General features: G+C 41.4%; 1 protein-coding gene across 17 annotated transcripts in view; it reads left to right on the top strand.

Annotated features, from left to right (window-relative positions):
- The window catches only part of MYO5A (myosin VA), a 103310-nt gene that overhangs the window by 61422 nt on the left and 23732 nt on the right, over window positions 1-18156 (top strand). For 10 of the 17 annotated variants that reach the window (XM_040600938.1, XM_040600940.1, XM_040600943.1 and 7 more), the window contains 12 exons: window positions 510-512; window positions 2627-2788; window positions 4810-4907; window positions 5603-5689; window positions 5788-5896; window positions 7436-7647; window positions 8598-8754; window positions 12289-12528; window positions 13109-13357; window positions 14487-14580; window positions 15290-15438; window positions 16178-16291. In XM_040600938.1, coding sequence (XP_040456872.1) covers window positions 510-512; window positions 2627-2788; window positions 4810-4907; window positions 5603-5689; window positions 5788-5896; window positions 7436-7647; window positions 8598-8754; window positions 12289-12528; window positions 13109-13357; window positions 14487-14580; window positions 15290-15438; window positions 16178-16291 — 1674 coding nt within the window. The remainder of the gene's footprint in view (window positions 1-509; window positions 513-2626; window positions 2789-4809; window positions 4908-5602; window positions 5690-5787; window positions 5897-7435; window positions 7648-8597; window positions 8755-12288; window positions 12529-13108; window positions 13358-14486; window positions 14581-15289; window positions 15439-16177; window positions 16292-18156) is intronic. The other 7 variants (XM_040600939.1, XM_040600937.1, XM_040600953.1 and 4 more) reach the window with 1 other exon arrangement.

Here is an 18156-nt window from a genome sequence, read left to right as displayed (position 1 = left end):
GTGATATAAGAAAAACCACAGCAGGCTCTTCAGTGAGAGAAGTGTTGAAGTGGTTTGCGTGAAGTCAGTTGTCACAGTGTGGGAGGCAGGGGCATCCCTGGGGCACTGGCAGGGACCAGCCGCCTGTAGCTCTGGCTGTGCCGCGGTGTGGCAGTGTGCTGTGCAGGGCGAGGGGTAAGGGGCTCCAGGGGATGTAGTCCAGCGAGTAAGGGACAGTGGGGATGCAGCTGCAATTAGAGCGTAACAGCTTGGGCAAGCTCAGCAGGTTGAGTCAATTCAGTATAAACACTAAGAAACAACAAAGTTTTCCCTAATGGTAAATTTAACTAAACCCAGTGTTTTAAAAAAAGACAAAAATGAACCGTGAAGAACATAGATTTTCAAAAGAAGAGTGTTTAATTTTTACTTTTCAGCAGGCTCTCTTTATTTGTAATTGTGGTGGGATTGCATTTCTGATTTTTTTTTTATTGTTGTTGCTGTTTTCTGCGTTTGCTGTGCACGTTCAACAGAAGGTAATTCTAAATTGAATGCATCATCTGTCATCCTGCCCATGCTCACTCTCACATACAGCTCGAATGCTTCTTTGCTCTCCAAAGTGCATGACACAGACTGCTCTTGGCAGGCACCGTAGTGTTTAGCTATTTATTTTGGCCTTCTCTATAAATCCACCCCCAGGACCTCTTTCAACTAGTTCAGTTTCCATGCATGTGTCATGAAAGCAATACAACAGTCCTCAGCTTTTATGCTTGTTACTGGCGTGTTGTTGAAATCTTCTGTTGTGGCTCTGTACTGAAAGAAACGATCTGTAAGGTTGTTAGCAGCATGTGTGTTAAGTCTGAAAAAATTACAGGGGAAGAATGCTTGCTTGCCTGTTTTCTACCACGTGAATTACCTGCCCTTTGATCAGTGTTTTCCCTTTCTTGGAACACTTCTGCAAAACAAGGAAAATGGATAAGATACTAAAAACCAAAATCAAATGAAAACCTGAAGGCCCCAACAGTGGCTCATCTCAGCAACGCTGTCCTGTTGCGGGCCTGTGCTGCAGAAGGCCCTGCATTGCTCCTTTCTTCTGCATGCAGGAACTGGGGGCCGCGTCTATGAAAGTGGTGCCTTTGAAATGCACCACAGGCAGATTTTCCCAGGGTTGGGAAAAGGGAATAAGGCTTAAAGAACTCATCCATCTGCAACTGAGACACTGGGGACCCCCTTCCCACCCCCACCCCAGCTGTGTGAGAGCATCAGGAGTTTCAAACAAAGCGTATTGCATTCAGATAAGTTTCTGAGTGGGATGGAAAGGCTTGGCTCTGTAGCTCAGATGCCTGGGCATAGTGACTTGCTCCGTTCCGTCTGACCGCGCACAGCTGAGCAAGGTGGTGGTGGCCCAGTCATCCTCAACTCTTTGTTGAGTCAGTGGAAGGAGGCGGAGTAAGCTACCCTCTGGAAATGCCATTCTTCCACCAGCTACAGAGGTAATCTAAGGTCATCATGCTCCTAATCCAGCAGACTCAAGTGAGATAAAGCTAAGCTGTGATACTCCTTTTTTTAGTTCAGGAATTTAGGATACCTTTGTAGCATTCGTAGTCATTATATTATGCTAGAGTGCTGTGCTGGATGCTACTGAGGAACGTTTGATGCCTTCTGCTAGCCCATCTGGCACAACCACAGAGCACAAGCACCATTTTGTTGCACAGCATGTTTCATTGGATATTGTGCATGCTCACCAAGTTTTATAAGGCAAACCCAATTTTTTTATTTTTTAGGTTGTACTTAGCTCAAGCACTTTCTAGTACTGAAAATTGAATGCTCCTATCTCTTGGGAGAAAATGCACAGATGCTAGATAAAAGATTATTCAATGACAGGTAGAGAAGTTCAGATTTTCTTACTCTTATAATGCTTCTAAAGTGCTGTAGTTGTCAGTGGAAAGACCTGGTGGTGTTATTTTTAGTTACAAGTTACTTCAAAGCAGCTATTATATATGGGTGTATTTTGTAGCCATTAGAGAAAGGGAACTGGAAACCCTGTGTGATATTTGAAAAGATTTTCTAGGTTTTTCCTCCACTCCCACTGACCTGAAAGTAGATCTTCAGTCAGATAAATTTGGCCAATGTTTTTTTTTAAGTTGGTGGTTCCTCTTTTAAGTTGATTATTTCAATTTAGAGCGATAAAGCAGGAATATACTTTGTTGCCTGGCTGGGTTATTCAGTGTCCTAGATATTTCTCAACCACAAAGATGTCTGATGCACCACTGGAATGTGAAAGGACCTTATTGTTTCTTTCTTAGATCAGCGCAGCCGTATATAATTGCAATTGGTACTTATGAAACTGCTGTCAGTATCTTAACAGTCTCACATGGAAGCTATTGCTGGCTCTATGAAGAAAAAATCAAATCAGAATTTTATCTTCAGAAGGAGACTCACTGATCAAACTCAAAGAATTTTTAGTATTAAATCATGGCCCTCTCACTATACTACTAGCTTGAATGCTTTTTGCATTGTCCCCATGTAGAGTTTGGCAAAACCGCAGTGCTTACAAAAACTGAGCCTGGGTTCTACCTACCTTAAGCACAAATGGGGGCAATCACTTGCTGGATTCTTACTCTCTATATTTTTTCTGCTGTTATACCAGTTTAAGCTGCTACCAGAGTTATTCCAGGACGAGGAGAAGGTCCTCAGTCCCACATCAGCAACCCCTTCAGGGCGAGTGCCTTTGTCTCGAACGGCTGTAAAACCAGCCAAGGCCAGGCCAGGCCAAGCCAGCAAGGAGCATAAGAAAACTGTGGGACATCAGGTGAGTTTGAAGATGCAACTCTATTAAATAACGTCTCCCTCTGCCTCCCTCTGTCTCATAGGTCTCAAGGTGTGCTGGTGCTTCTTGGGATGCTTTGTGATTTTGAGACAGGTGCAGCTGGTTATGGCTTACAGTTTGGAGCAAGTATACCCTAATTACTAATACATTTTGGGCCACAGTTTCAGGGAGCTCAGTTCTTACTGTGGTGCCAAAACCAAAACTCATGTTTTTTAAAATAGAATTAACATGCTGGATGCTGTGAAGCTTCGAAAATCTTACACTGGGTCTTTTTGATCATGTGGCACATCGTCTGACTCAAATAAAAAGTGGGAGTTCAGTCAACTGGGAAACTTGGTTCCAGTTATCAATGGGTGAAACATAAAATATCCACACGTATGTGCCAGAATTAAATTAGAACTGTGCAGATCAGTATGGCTGGAGAACTCACTTCTTTGTTACTTCTCACTCCACAGAGAAATAACAGATGTTTTCTCAAGATGGTTATGTCCCCAGTCAGTGCTTTATATATGACGGACTGTCCCTCAGACAGTATGCAGCAGCCAAGGGGAACATTTTTGGCAGATTAGTACCTGGTTTTTATTTACTTGCCAGCCTGTACCACTTTGGTAGTGAGCAGTGGCATTCTTCTTTTGCCTGGGGCTTGCACCAGGGCTGTCCACTTCTGTGTCAATAACTCTTTGTGTTACTGTAGGAGAGCCTGGAATACAAATTAGCTCTCAGAGGGCATCAGTTCTTTGTATCAAGGTCCCCTGCCAGTTCCTGAAGATGAACCAACCACAACTCTTGGGTGCTCAGAGTTTTAATAAAATCACAAAAAAATGCCTTGGCTTTGTCCACTGCCTTGGGTGGTTGTTAATTCCCTAACAAAGATGTTAGCACAGTGTCTGTGCAGTGTCATGAGCTAGTCACACTGCTAAGTGAGAATCAGGGAATTCAGAGAACGTTTGGTTTGGAGTTTCATAATTTCTCTATAACCTTCCTGAAGCAAATCATGTCAGGCTGCGGGTGGGAATGGGAATAGTTATTCATGCTACTGTACAAAATGCAGATCTGGTTGGCACGTGTTTGTGGTACAGGCTGCAAATTCCAATCTTCTGCAATTGATGCATGAGAACCCCTGCCCAGTTATCTTTTTAATTTGAGCTTCATCTCTGATTTTGCAAACAGACTGTATCCTGGGGCTGGCAGTTTTGTTGTCAGACTGAATCTATGAGTTGAAGTGTTAGGGGTACTCCCATACTACTACTATAAATCAACCATTTATATTAATTTATAAATTTTGAAGACAGCTAATACAAAAGTGATCTTTATCATATTCTGTGTAGAAATAGAGGTTGGCTTAGAATCATGAGTTAACAGAAAGAGGGAAATCCATACTAAGACTTTTAAAATATGTTTTCAATCATGTTTTTTTAGTTTTCTTTATCTATTAGGGTATTCTGTGCTTAGAAGAATATACTGCAGTACATTAGGTATTTGTGGTCCTGATACTTCTTTGAAAGTCAAGCTCCTAAAACTCTCAGATACTGGCTCTTTTCAGTAGATCTGATGTGTAGCTCTGGGATCAGTGGAGCTGGAGAAACTAATACTTTTTTTTTTTCCCTCTGTTGATTTTAAATTTGATTTAAAATTTATTTAAAATAATGTGACTATTCAATAATATGCCATGAGATTTTGTCATGAAGAGATGGATTAGACAAAGATCGGGGTACATGATACAGTCAGAAGCTGAAAATAACTCGTCTATCCCATGTTTTTGTAACTTGTCACAGCTTTGCTCCTGAAAAGACTGTCTCACTATAACATAATTCACCCAAAGATGATACCTGAAACGAAATGAAAATCTATTGCCATAACAAAAACAAGCTGGTGTTTATTACTGAAAGGATTATTGCAAATAAGAAAATATCCTTAGGTCCAATTCCTGAGGTTATGTCAAACATGACTGAGCTTATTGAGGCTATTCCCTGATGGTTTTCCCTTTTTTCTTTTTCAAAAAGTTTCGAAACTCTCTTCATCTGCTGATGGAAACCCTGAACGCTACAACTCCACACTACGTGCGCTGTATTAAGCCTAACGACTTCAAGTTTCCATTCACGTAAGGTGGTTCATGTAGGTTTGTGTAGCCTGTACATGGCAGGGGATTGCCCAAAGCCTCGCGGACTGAGGTTCTGCTAAACTGTGCTCACACAGGGGTGGTGGGTCTCCTTTCTCTTGTTAAGAACCCACTGTGTATGTGTACATGGTACAGCAGGGGCTGTTTTGGGATGAACAGAAGGAGAAATACTTCCTGATGCATTTTCTTTCTTTTTTAATGGTAATATATGAGGAAAATTACTAGCATTTTAATTGCTGGCTGTTTTAAATGTGACTGGCAGTTTGCACTGCCTGAGTTCATTTGACATTTGCTGGAATTTGCTTTTGCAGATTCCAGTGTCATTCTTTATCTCTTTTTTTTTTTTTTTTTTTTTTTTTCATGTATGAACTCACTTAGAGCCTTTCTCAGAAGTCTGCTTAAAATCCGGGCACACAAAGGCTCCCATGGCTGTTGGGCAGGCCAGCGGGAGGCAGGACAGGATAAGCAGCTTGCAGCAGCCGACGGGCTCAGGCAGTTCCCTGGTCAGGCTGTCCTCTGTTAGCGCTGAGTTGCAGAAGCACTAGCGGGACTTGTTAACCACATCCCACCCCTGCTCCCTCTCTGTGCCACGTCTGTCCTGGGTGTGCACAGGGCCAGAGGTCCCATGTAATACAGAAGTAGCCCCACACCCACAGGCTGTTTTTATTCCTATGTAGATTTGATGAAAAGCGGGCAGTGCAGCAGCTGAGAGCTTGTGGTGTCCTGGAGACCATCCGAATCAGTGCAGCTGGCTTCCCCTCCAGGTGTGTTTGCCACTTTTTAGATTGCTTTCAGCTGCAGATCTTCTTTTTAAGAGAATTACTCATTGTTGGAACTGACACTGTCTCTGTTTTTGGGACAGGTGGACGTACCAAGAGTTCTTCAGCCGTTACCGTGTTCTGATGAAGCAGAGAGATGTCCTTAGTGACCGAAAGCAGACGTGTAAAAATGTCCTGGAGAAGCTGATTCTGGTACCAGACTTAGTGCTGAGAGCATTTGGAATCTGAAGGAGTAAAGATAGCATTGCTTACCCCTCATCGCCACGCTGTTGTAGCACTTCTACAGAGTACTGAACTGCCGATATTGGCGCAGGAACTGTAGAATTTCCCAGTGTATCACAGGAAAGGAAGACAGTGATTTTTTTAAGTGTGGGTGGGTTGAGGGTGAGCCTTACCTTGCTTAACGGCAAGACGCATTAACCACAGCTGAAGGAAGGTATAGTTATCTGGAGGTTTTCTAATGTGGAGGTGTTTCTGTCTGTGTACGTGTTTGTGCCTTTCTCACCGCTCCTCTCAGCTCCTGTGCTGAAGTCAACCTTTTTCACTCCTTTCATCCTCGTGACATTGTCTCCCTGCTTAGCGCTGTGGCTGTCCCCGTGCCTCGGCAGCCTCTTGCATTACCTTCTACGTCCAGTTGCAGCCCTATTCCCAGGCTATGCCATCCACACCACTGGTGTTGCACCTGCACTGATGGGTTTCTTGGGTTTTCTTAAGAACTGGTGAACAGCGGGCAACAGGCAGGCTCCAAAGAGACAGTGCCGGCCAGTTCTTAGTGGAAGGTGGCTAGTTGAGACCTATTCAGAAGTGTCAGGAACAGAAAAAGACCAAGGATACTGGTTTGGAGTTTTTTTTTAAAAAAACTTTAAAAAATTACTGAGGATACAAAAGCAAGAACGCTTACCTTGCTGTGGTGCAATGCCAATGTTAGGACGTTTATGGAAACAAATAAATACTGTGCAGGCAGGTTGGGACTCAGCTTTTTAAATTCTGTGTCGTTGGGTGGACAACGAAAATCTTTTGGTTTATATGCAAGTGTCTGCATTTATAGTGTTAATGTATAGTGTTAAATGTGTCCTAAGCTGTAGCTCTTTGACTGCAGTTCCTTTTAACTTAACATCAAACAATCAACAAAATCAGTTTTATTCAGTGTACCTTTGTATATTCTCAGGTTTTCCCTCCCAGGAGTACTATAGCCTATAGTGACAGAATATTCCTCTCTTTCTGGTTTAGTTCTGAAATTTCAGATGTGTCTGAGCAGCACCAAGATGCTTTGTTCTGCCTTAGTAAATGCAGTAAATGATGTGTACATGTTTGAATCCCCAGTGGGTTGGTTTGTGCTGCGTAATACGTTGTAAGATGGACCATTCAGAGGGGTTATCTCCAATTTAAACAGGACATTGTACATGTGTATTGCCTGTATTTGCTTTCATCCTCTTTGTCACCTCCCGTAGCCTTCTGCGTCTGTTATAATCTTCGTGGCATTCTTGTCTAAGCAAAAATCGCACAGTACTTCTTTAGGCCGTGCTTGTGGCCTTGTATTAATTTGTTAACAGAATCATACAGAGAAAATACACTCCTCCACTACTTAAATGAAGTCTAGGTGTACTTGGAAATATTATACACATCATTTTGCCTCTTTACTAACTGTGCTTTCATTTAGCCCTTAATGCCTTTTTTTAATGCACTAACATTTAATGCTGTAACTGATCCTCTTTTTACCTCTGAAAATAGGACAAGGATAAGTACCAGTTTGGTAAGACAAAAATATTTTTCCGGGCTGGTCAAGTAGCCTATCTGGAAAAAATAAGGGCAGATAAGTTGAGAGCTGCCTGTATCCGTATCCAAAAGACGATCCGAGGCTGGCTGATGCGAAAGAAGTACGTGCGTATGAGGAAGGCTGCCATCACCATTCAGAGACATGTCAGAGGGTACCAAGCACGCTGGTAAGCAATGCTCATGGGAAAACCCACACTAGCCTCAATTGAGATCCCTTTAAATAGGACATTTAAATGTGAAACATTTGTTCTCTCCTTCCTCTACTGGCTGAGAGGAAATGATTTTCCAGGGAAATGAAGGAAATTGAATATAATGAGTATGTCTGTCCTGTCTGGTTTTGACCTTCCTGAGAGGACAGTAGCACCCTGGCTGTGTGATACTTAGAACAGTACGTCATTAGTGGGAGCAGCGTACAAGTAGTACTAGGAGATATGTTGCAGGTGAGGTAAAGCAGAACTCTCGGCTGAGTCCTTATTGCCCAATTTCCATGTGCCCTCCCAGCTGGGTCTGTCTGTCCTGCGGGAGAAGCCATTCCTCAGCCAGGGTGCAGCTGTGAGGGGAGATACATCAGAGTCATTTGTTTGGATTGACTTCTGAGGGGTGGCCATGGATGGGTCTGAGAAAAGGGTAGGAGTATGGATGGTATTCAAAGACAAGGTGGTTATAAAGACTGTAAGAATCAACCTTTGGAAACAGGCTTATGTCAAGATGCTGTGTAATTGTCTTGCTGAGAAGACCAAACACAGGTGAAAGTTTTCTACAGGTTGAGGTTAGAAGAGGAGGTCTGGAAGGTGGCATAGTGGAAATAGCTTTAAAGCTGGAGAAAAACCGATGAGAAGTTAAGCGGAGTGTATTTGCTCAGTTCTACAGCACAGTCCTCAGAGGAAGTGAAAACATTTCTCTGTAAAACCTTGCAAGGTTTCTGATAATTTGTCATTCTGTGTACTACCATAAGGTAGAATAGCAAGTAAATATGCTGTATCACTGACAGCGTTAGGAAGAAACTGAAGTAGAAAGTCTAGCTCTTGAGAAAGAGAGTAATGTTATAGGATGTGAAAAAAAAAATAGCATTCAAGCACTGGAAAACATAATTACAGGTAATCTTTTTCCTGCTTAGCTATGCCAAGTTCTTGAGGAGAACACGGGCTGCCATCACCATTCAGAAGTTCCAGCGCATGTATGTGGTCCGCAAAAGATACCAATGCATGCGAGCTGCTACTATTGCTCTTCAGGCTCTCTTAAGGGGTTACATGGCCAGGAACAAGTACCAAATGGTAAGGAGTCATGTTTTACTTCTTCACTCTAGCTTTATTACCACATACATTCAGGATGAAGCTGCTCTGTGGTATTCCCTTGGGAATCAGAACTGTTTCTGTGCGTGCTGTTACTCATAACACACAAACAAAATAACACAGCACGGATTGAGGGACTGAGGGACAGCACCTGGAAATTAAAAAGATCTGATACTGCAATCAATGAACTTGTCATTTTAGAGATACTCACATTGTCATCTAATATGGATGTACCTAGACTTTCAGTGCAGTCAGTGGAGAGTCTGACCGATTTTCGGCATTTCTTACTTTTTCATTTGTTATATATAATGTTTAGGCACTTACAATAAATACTGAAAATGGCCTTGTGTGAATGTGCCCCCGTGAGTCCAAATCAGCGTTGCTCACATCAATATACATCTGTGATGTGCTGTTCCTATTCCATCCCTAATTTCAGTGATTCTGAAATGGCTGATGGAATGTACTGACGATTAATGTTAGCAAAGAGATACCCACAGAAACAGGAGGTTAAAATTTAAGCATGGTTTTGGGTTTGTTTATTTGTTAGGGTTTTTTTAAATGTATTGATGTTGGTTTTGTTTTGGAGAGAAATTGATATAACCCTGTGCTAGTGATATTGATAATATTTTCCTAATCACGCTTGGCTGAAAAATAAAAATTCAATTGAGAAGTTAGAATTTGTTCTTCAGTGTTTACAAGGCTGGAAACAGAATTATGATTCAGATGGTTATATTACAAAATGCCAGCATGTTTCATGGCACTTTTGTCTACATGAATTGTTTTAACTAGGCTCAAAAGTCAGCCTGTATTTTGCTGAAAAGTTAGCCAAAAGAGTTCTGTTTTTTTCCCAAGCAGGTAAACATTGAGGGCTTATAACCAAAAGCCAACTAATGCTTATGTTCTATGTGTTTCTCTCTTATATTTGAGGTTTCTGTGTATTTTTCATTTCTATTAAAGTTGCCTACGCAGTCACATGTGAATGTGTCTAAATTACAGCATTCTAACATACACCAACCAGCAAGTTTGAAAACAAGTAATCCCTGATAAGAATTTCTAAGGAGTAAGATCCCCGTGCTTGACTTGGTTGTTCTTTTGAGCGGGTATCTGCTTGCCTTTTTATTGGAATTCTTACCATTTTCATTATTACAAACCGTATTTTACGCTGTGAGGTTATATAAGGTGCAATCTGACAGATATGACAAAGTGAGACGTGGGTCACAGCAATCCGTGGGCTAAAAGCCACCCTTAGGAAGACAGGAGACGATCCTGTATGCCTGAAGTGAAACACGCCCCATCTGTCCTGTAGCACGGAGTTTTATAAACCTGTTATATTGCCTCTTAATTGAGACGGCAGATTTCTGGAGGGGTCCCCCGCAGGGGTGGTCAGACTTGCCTGTCAGGGAGTATCCCCCCTCGAGCAGTGAGTTGTTCACCGCAGTAAACCACCACGTTCTGAGAAGTGCATCTGCGGTGTCCTCCTGAGGTGGGGTTTTGTTGAAGCTGGGGTACGGGGCTGGCCAGGAGGAGAAGCACAGGCTGTGCCTGCCGTGGCAAGGTAAACGCTGCTGTTCCCAACTTCATGATGGCTGCAAATGAGTGAAACCGAAGGGTTGCCCCGTGCGGCACACCTGGGCTGAGCCGTGAGGTTGGACTACACGGTACAGGTGTTGTTCGTTAGGATTGTGAAAGGTACCTGTTGTTGTTGTTGGAAGAGAGGGCATGTGTTGCAGTCACATGACTAATACAAGGAATTTAAAATGGTTGAATCATCTATTTCACACATCCTGGGGAAAGCTTCTGCCCAAGACATTGCGATGTGCTTCTCAGCTTCACAAGGAGTTTAGTTCCTCCACAGCTTTTACATAAGCTTTCCTGGGAAATACCTGGTAAATTAAGTAATTTTTCTGATCCTCTCACCTTAACGCTGGAGCGGTGTGTTTCCTCACTGGATGGCATGGGTGTAAGAATTCACTGGCAGATGAGCACCGTCCCTGCACGATGGAGGTATTTTATGGGACTTGAGGGAGCTTTCAAACGTGAGAGGAAAGTGTTGTTGAAAGCTGGTTGGGTTTGGGCTGTTTGGGCACCCGTGTGTAACCGAAAGGCCTGTTCCGGGAAATGTGTAAGGAGGAGGCAGGAATGCTGACTGTGTGACACGCACTCAGGAGGACTTTGGCTTTTGATCTCACTGTACTTTTGAGAGAGCGATTTCCTTACCTGGCTGTGCTGCTTAACCAATTGCTGGTATTTCAAGTCTCGTTTTTTCTTCAGAAATAAATACCAAGTGAGGAAGTTTGTGTATCTTACAATCTTGCCGCTTTGCCAGTGAACCTTTTAAATTCACTGATCTGGAAATGTGTAACACTTCTAACACATTTCAATTAATTTGCTGAGAAGTAGAAAATAATAAAATTGTTGTTACCCTACCAGTTTGTCTTACTAGCTTTGTGGTAAATCAGTGTAAGAATGTGAGCTGCATATGATCTTTAAGTTATCAAATCCAGGAAGTAACATAAAATCTTAAATAGTTTTGTTTTTTTAGGATAAACCGTTTGATTTACAGAAGCTTTAAGTGAACTGTCAAGTTCCCGGAGTCCTGGAAGCCTCGTGGGTTTGGGCAGGCTCTCCGAGCCTAGCTGTGGTCTGCTGGAATTCAGGTGCTCCAGACTTGGAGGATCTCAGATTGAATCAGTGGGTCAAGGACCCAAAAACAAGTAGCAGACTCTTCCTAGTGGAAGTCTCTGGCTAACACACTGATGAAGGTTGCTGGCATTCTTCACCTTTATTCTTAAAAATTATTACTTTTTTTTTTTTTTTTTAACACCTCAAAGCTATGGCTGAAAATTGTGCCATGAAATGAGTTGGAATTATTACGATATAAAATTTCTGATTAGAATAAATGAAGATTTTTCCATGCTGGCAAGTCTAAGATATGTCAAAAAAGAAAAAGAAGAAAAAAAAAAGAAGGAAAACTGACTGGAATTTGTAGTTTGGTGAGCTAGACTACAGCTGCAGGTTTTAACAGTTATTACAATTTACTCTGGGTTCTAGTGTGTACTAGCTGCATTTCATGTCAGGCGTAGTAATTTTAAAGTCTGTGTTGGTGAATCCTGTGCAGCATGTCAATGATGTTTAAAGATAAAGTAAAAAAAAAAGATTGTATTTGTAATCTTGCCAACAGGTACAGTATGTTTTTGTAATTAATGTGGATCTGACATCAACACAAAGGCATGCCTGCTTCTTCAGTGTGCCTCCACTTCTTTCTTTCCATGTTTTGCTTTCTGTCTCCTTTTCATTTTATTCCCTGTCATCTTCCTTATTCCTGTCTTCTTTTCCTCTTCTTTTTTGTTTAAATTAATTCCATTTTTTATTTTTGTTACTCTTTGCCAGATGTTTCTCTTTTCATGCTAAGGACTCTGTACATCATTTCTACACTTCTCATTATGGAGTCTGTTTAACTGAGCAGGTGTACTTTGCAAATCTAATACACCTTTTGGTGTTTTTACTTAACTCTAGATGCTTCGGGAGCACAAGTCTATTATTATTCAGAAACATGTCAGAGGCTGGCTGGCTCGAGTGCACTACCGTCGGACCCTGAAGGCAATCGTTTACTTGCAATGCTGTTACCGGCGCATGATGGCCAAGAGGGAGTTAAAGAAACTGAAGATAGAGGCCCGGTCTGTAGAACGCTACAAGAAGCTTCACATTGGCTTGGAGAACAAGATCATGCAGCTGCAACGAAAAATTGATGAGCAGGTAGAAGCCCCCTGGCCTCAGGGAAAATGTTTAGAAATCTTGTATTACCTTTCTCAGTAGCACTGTGGGCATTCACAGAAGAACGCACTGAATTTTCATTGTAATGTATCCGTTCTCCTTTCTGCTCAAGAACATTGATACAAGAGAAAGGGAGGTCACAGTAGAACTGGAACAGTAAAGCATCCATTTGTGTCTCTCAGCAGCACTGAGAGAAAACATCTACTCCCTTAATGTCACTATTTCATTTGAGGCACATGAGTTGCTCTGTTTAAGGGGAAGGTGCCAAACACTCCATGAACAAAAGCTATGAAATATTCATGAGCTTTCCATAGAGGTGATCATGTTTGGTGCATGTGGGCTCCCCGTCTGATTTTAGTTTGGAATGTTAATGTGCAGGCTTAGAGACTGGACTGTTCTGTCACCTTGTTAAGCGGTGCTGCGAAAACGGAGTGAAATTTTTTTGAAATGGGGAAGCTGCTCTTTTGCTCCTATATTTGGGTATATTCTGTAGGGAACTAGAAGGCTCCCTTAAACCAGAACTTCTCCAACAGCTGCCATGTCTGTGTTGTGTTTTGCAAAGAACAAAGAGTACAAATCTCTACTGGAGAAGCTGAGCAACCTGGAGGTCACGTACAGTACGGAGACAGAGAAGCTGCGGAGTGACGTGGAAAGGCTTCGGATGAGTGAGGAGGAGGCCAAAAACGCGACCAACCGTGTCCTCAGCCTTCAGGAGGAGATTGCCAAGCTCCGGAAGGAGCTGCACCAAACTCAGTCTGAGAAGAAAACCATTGAGGAATGGGCAGACAAATACAAACATGAAACCGAGCAGGCGAGTATGCAGCCTCAGGCGCATGAGAAGATTCATAGAGGTCTGATGTCCACTCAGGTTTTACTCAGGCTTAATTGCTTCAGTTGTGTGGCGGATATTTTTACAGTATTTTTCAGCAATGTTATACCTTTATGTTTTTCTAAATAGGCTTGATACCTAAATAAGTACAGCTGTGAAGGTAGAAGAATGTACTAGATCTATATATTGTATGTAAATATATGTATTCAATCTACTCAGATTTTGATATTGAAAGTATCTGCAAATCTAAACACTTAAGCTTCCTCAATTAGTCAGAAGGAGCACATTCATAAAAAGCAATCATTTTACTTTCCTAGAGACTGTAATCACATAGATATCTGAGATCTGTCCCATACACAGTATTCAACAGTACCTGCTTATCCTACTAATTTAAACAATTAGCCTATTAAACACATGTATGCATGCACTGTCTAGTTCAGCAGGTTTTGACTAACCCCTTATCTCTGCTTTAACCACAAACATATCAAACAGGTTGTTTCCTGACAAGATTACTTGCTGATAACGGTGCAAGTTTCAAATATTGGAAGAGCCATTCCATCATTATGTGATGCTGCAGGGATACATTTCAAGACCAGATAAACATAAGGAAAACTATTAATTGATTAAGCAAAGTGAATGCTTTAGTAATCATAAATAGTAACCACAGAGACAAATGAGTAACCGCAAACCTGGGCACGGTTAAAGTGGCACAACTTCTGGGCAGAAGCAAGGTGATAGATTATGGTGTTACCCAATACAATGGAATACACACCACTACTGCCAAATTTGTTCCTATTTTAGGAATATTTCTATTTTAAGGTGTAAATTACATCTTTGGGACTTTACTGAAAAATGTTATGGCACAGTGGAGTGATTCAAGGCAGTTCTGGCATCTGATCAGAAGTGGAGTGCAGAACATCCTGGGAAATCTGCAGTGGGACGTATTTAGGGAACGTAATTTGGGAAATGAAGGTGTCATAACTTAGTTTACTGATTTCATTCTCTGAAGAAAAGTTTAAGTATTTAAACTCTTACAAGGATGTTGTTGCTGTTAGAGCTACTGATGAAAGATGAACTGCATTCTGAGTCAAATGTTTTATGACCTCTGTAGCTGGTATCGGAGCTGAAAGAGCAGAACACGTTACTGAAAACAGAAAAGGAGGAGCTGAACCGCCGCATCCATGACCAGGCGAGGGAAATAACAGGTTGGCTCTGTTCTTTTCGCTCAGGTTTTCTACTTCATGTTACCTTGCAAAGGAACATTCTACTGTATAGATTTACCTTAGTTTGCATTCCTTTTTATTTTAGTAGTTTCTTTTCTTTGTTTTAAGAACTCACGTGCATCAGATTTATTTACTATTTGAGGTTCCAGGAAATCCTAGGGGGTTGGGATCTTTTTGGTAAGGGTGACTGTTACAAAGCCTTTTTAAAAAGAAGACTCCGATATTTAATACAGTTAATCTACCGCAGCTCTTCTGGCTGCTGTGACTATGTAGACGGCAGCCAGAAGAGCATGACTCTAGATGCGAAGGCTGTGGTGGAGGCAGCTGCGATGAGGGGGGTCAGTGTGCTTGAGGCGTAAAGTGTCTCATGTTTTCCTTTTTACATAATGCCGCGCTGGGCTAGTACCCCTTCCTCCTGCCTCCTGGAATTACTAAGGCAAGGTATTAGCAGAACAGCTAACTTGACTGAGTGAACCCTTCTGTGGTTCCTACAAAAAATGCTTTGGTCCTTCATATATTTGACTTTAATGTTTGCCTACAGAAGCACAAATACCACGCACCAGCTTCAAACAGCAGACTTTTTCACTGTCTGTGTTCCTGGTGCAGACACGTGCCTGTACCTCCAGGATGGATGCACTGCACGGTAGGTAGAACTGGAGTTCTCACTTTGGATTCTTGTTCTCTGTGGCAGAGACGATGGAAAAGAAGCTAGTGGAGGAAACAAAACAGCTCGAGCTAGATCTGAATGATGAACGGTTACGGTACCAGAACCTGCTGAATGAGTTCAGCCGTTTAGAGGAGCGATATGATGACCTCAAGGATGAAATGAACTTAATGGTGGTAAGTGGCTAAACATAGGAGAAATATTCACAAAAAAAACGGGTCACAAATGTGTTTAGGCAGAATCTAGTGGTATAAGTTTGTAACTGATTCTGCTGTCAGCTGTATGGTGGTGGCCTGTACCTGAAAAGAATTTGTCCTTCTAAATATTGATCAATTAGATTAGCTCGGCCGAAACAAATACATTTAAAATTTGTGGTTGATTTATTGTATTTTATTTTATTTTAATTTTCACTTTTGTGAAGAAGGCTAAATTACTGCTCTGACTTCCCTAGTGGTATTGCACATGCTCTCTGCCCTTAATTTTGCCCTGAAGTTATCCACGTGTGCTGGGATTGTTTGTACCACTTTCATCCAGCGTTCAGTTTTAAGTAGTTCTAGGAATACTTTGTGTGACAGGAAGAAAAAATATTCCTCAGTGCAGCATCTGGGAAGTTAGAGAATTACTGCCTGTGCTTCCTGTAAACTGAGCTTTTCTTTCCCATAGAATGCTGTATTGTTGCTTGATTCTGCTTTGTGCAGCAATACTCGATGGTATAGGATCTGACCTGTCTCCAAAGATTTGATTGTGAACTCATAGACTTTAGGTGGCATGAGAAACCGGAGTCAAAAATCTTTTCTTATAGATTTTGAGAGCTGTGAAATAACACCAAATGTTACAAGCTAAATTATAGGTTGTGAAGAGACAGTCACAGGGAAAACCATATAGTGGTATTGATTTGTTTCATTTGCACTTCAGAACATCCCCAAGCCTGGACACAAAAGAACGGATTCAACTCACAGTAGCAATGAGTCTGAATATACTTTTAGCTCTGAGATCACAGAAGCAGAGGACTTACCAGTGAGGATGGAGGTAATGTCAAAAAAAACCCAACAACTTTTCATTGATCAGTGGTTGAATTCATTCCTATCTCTTTTTCTACCATGTGCTTGTGAATGCTATATCCTTACATTGAGATATCTGATGCTTTAATCCAGCTTTTCCCATTTCCTTTTTGAAAATAGTTCATTCTCTAGTTAGTTGTTGTCCTGTGTAACAAGACTTTGTGAAAGTATGCTTTGAATTCTTCTGCATTACAGTAAACATAGACCAGACACTTGGGCATCCAATTGATTTGCATCTGTAAACCATTTGCTTGCCAGTGTTTATAAGCCAAATCACTTTTTCAGCACAATGTAGGAATCCAGAAAACCAGTGAGACTTCCTGAGGAGTCTATGCGCTGTATATTCAAGGGTTAAAAGTGGAAAGGTGGCTAGCCACATTCTTAGTAGCTACATGGAATGATAATGCATTGGGGGTGAGAGCTTCATGTTGATTCATTTTTCCTCTATTTCATAGAGACTAATAAAACTCCAAGAGTGTACTATCCCTTTGCATATGCAGTGATACAGATCCCAGGATATTTAAAAATTTTCAAAAAGGTGACTCTTGATTCAGCTGATGGATAATAATCATGAATAATGTGTTCTGCTACTCCAAGCCATTCTTAGTATTTTCCAAAGTAACTCCCCCTTTTGGCTCCTCCCAAAGAAGCGGGAGTGCTGACACAGCAGAGAGCTGTCAGGGCAGTGGTCTGACTGTTCTTGGCAGTTTGCAGATGCAAAACTTTTTCCATGCATCCTAGAGATCTTCTTAACTGTGAGCCATCGCACAGTGCTCTCCATTTGCGCTCTGTCTCAGTTAGTTATCTCCACAGTTGCTTTTTTCAGGCTGTCATTACTGTTTCTGAAAGCCTGCCCAGAAAATTATTTTCTGCTATGGATGCAAATACTCTGACACATTGATGCTGACACATATTCTGTGTAGATTCTTCCATAATTTGTCTTCCCTCTTACATTTTCCACCTTGCATAATTGTTTCAGAAAGATGTTCCTACCTTCATGGATAATCAGGAAAAGGACAGTGCAAATACATGTGATTGGTTTTCACACCCAAGCCAAATGTCATCTTTTCGTTTGGCTAACAGACTTACTGACTTACTGTTCTAGAGCCAGGTTTGGTTTTTAGGATATAGATGAAAAAAATGAACTCATACGAGAATGTGAATAAATGCAGCACTGGGAAGATGAAATCTGTATTTGTTTAACCCCTTAAGATTTCAAACTCCAGTTTGACTCTAGGCTAACAATATAGATTAACGATACAAACCCACATTAAAACCTAGGGTGCATCTCAATGTGAACCAGTAAAGCCTGAAAACTCAAAGTCTGCTTTCTTTTTCCTGTGCTGTTGGTGTGGTTTATGACTCTTCCCCTCAACAATAAAAGGAGCTGAAGTGGAAATGGCTGTGCTTGCTTGGCTGCTACAGTCATTAATATTAATTTTGTAGTTCCTTTTCTAGACTTCAAAATTTTATGGTGCACTTTATAATAAAGGCTTTGACCTTCTCGCTTCATAAAGTACAAAATGGCTGATGGACTATTTCAGTGTACTTTCAGATCATGAATGCTGGTCCTTGCCCAGAAAATAGTGACAAAGCTAGTGGATTAGGCTCAGAACAGGCTGTATAATTAGCGTCATAAAAGAAAAAAGACAAAAAATATATCTTCTGGTACCTATTTTTTATGTCACATCCCACTAAATTAACCTGTAAATCTACAATCAGCAGAGAGATTTCTCTGTAGCTAAAGAACTTACTGTAGAAATAATTTAGAAGTAATAAAAAAGCGGCTCTATTTACAGTTGTTTCCAGGTGAGTCTAACCACAGACTTTTTT

The sequence above is a fragment of the Falco naumanni genome, chromosome 7, assembly GCF_017639655.2.
Source record: "Falco naumanni isolate bFalNau1 chromosome 7, bFalNau1.pat, whole genome shotgun sequence".
Taxonomy (NCBI): domain Eukaryota; kingdom Metazoa; phylum Chordata; class Aves; order Falconiformes; family Falconidae; genus Falco; species Falco naumanni.
This window is presented reverse-complemented; position numbering and strand designations above follow the sequence as displayed.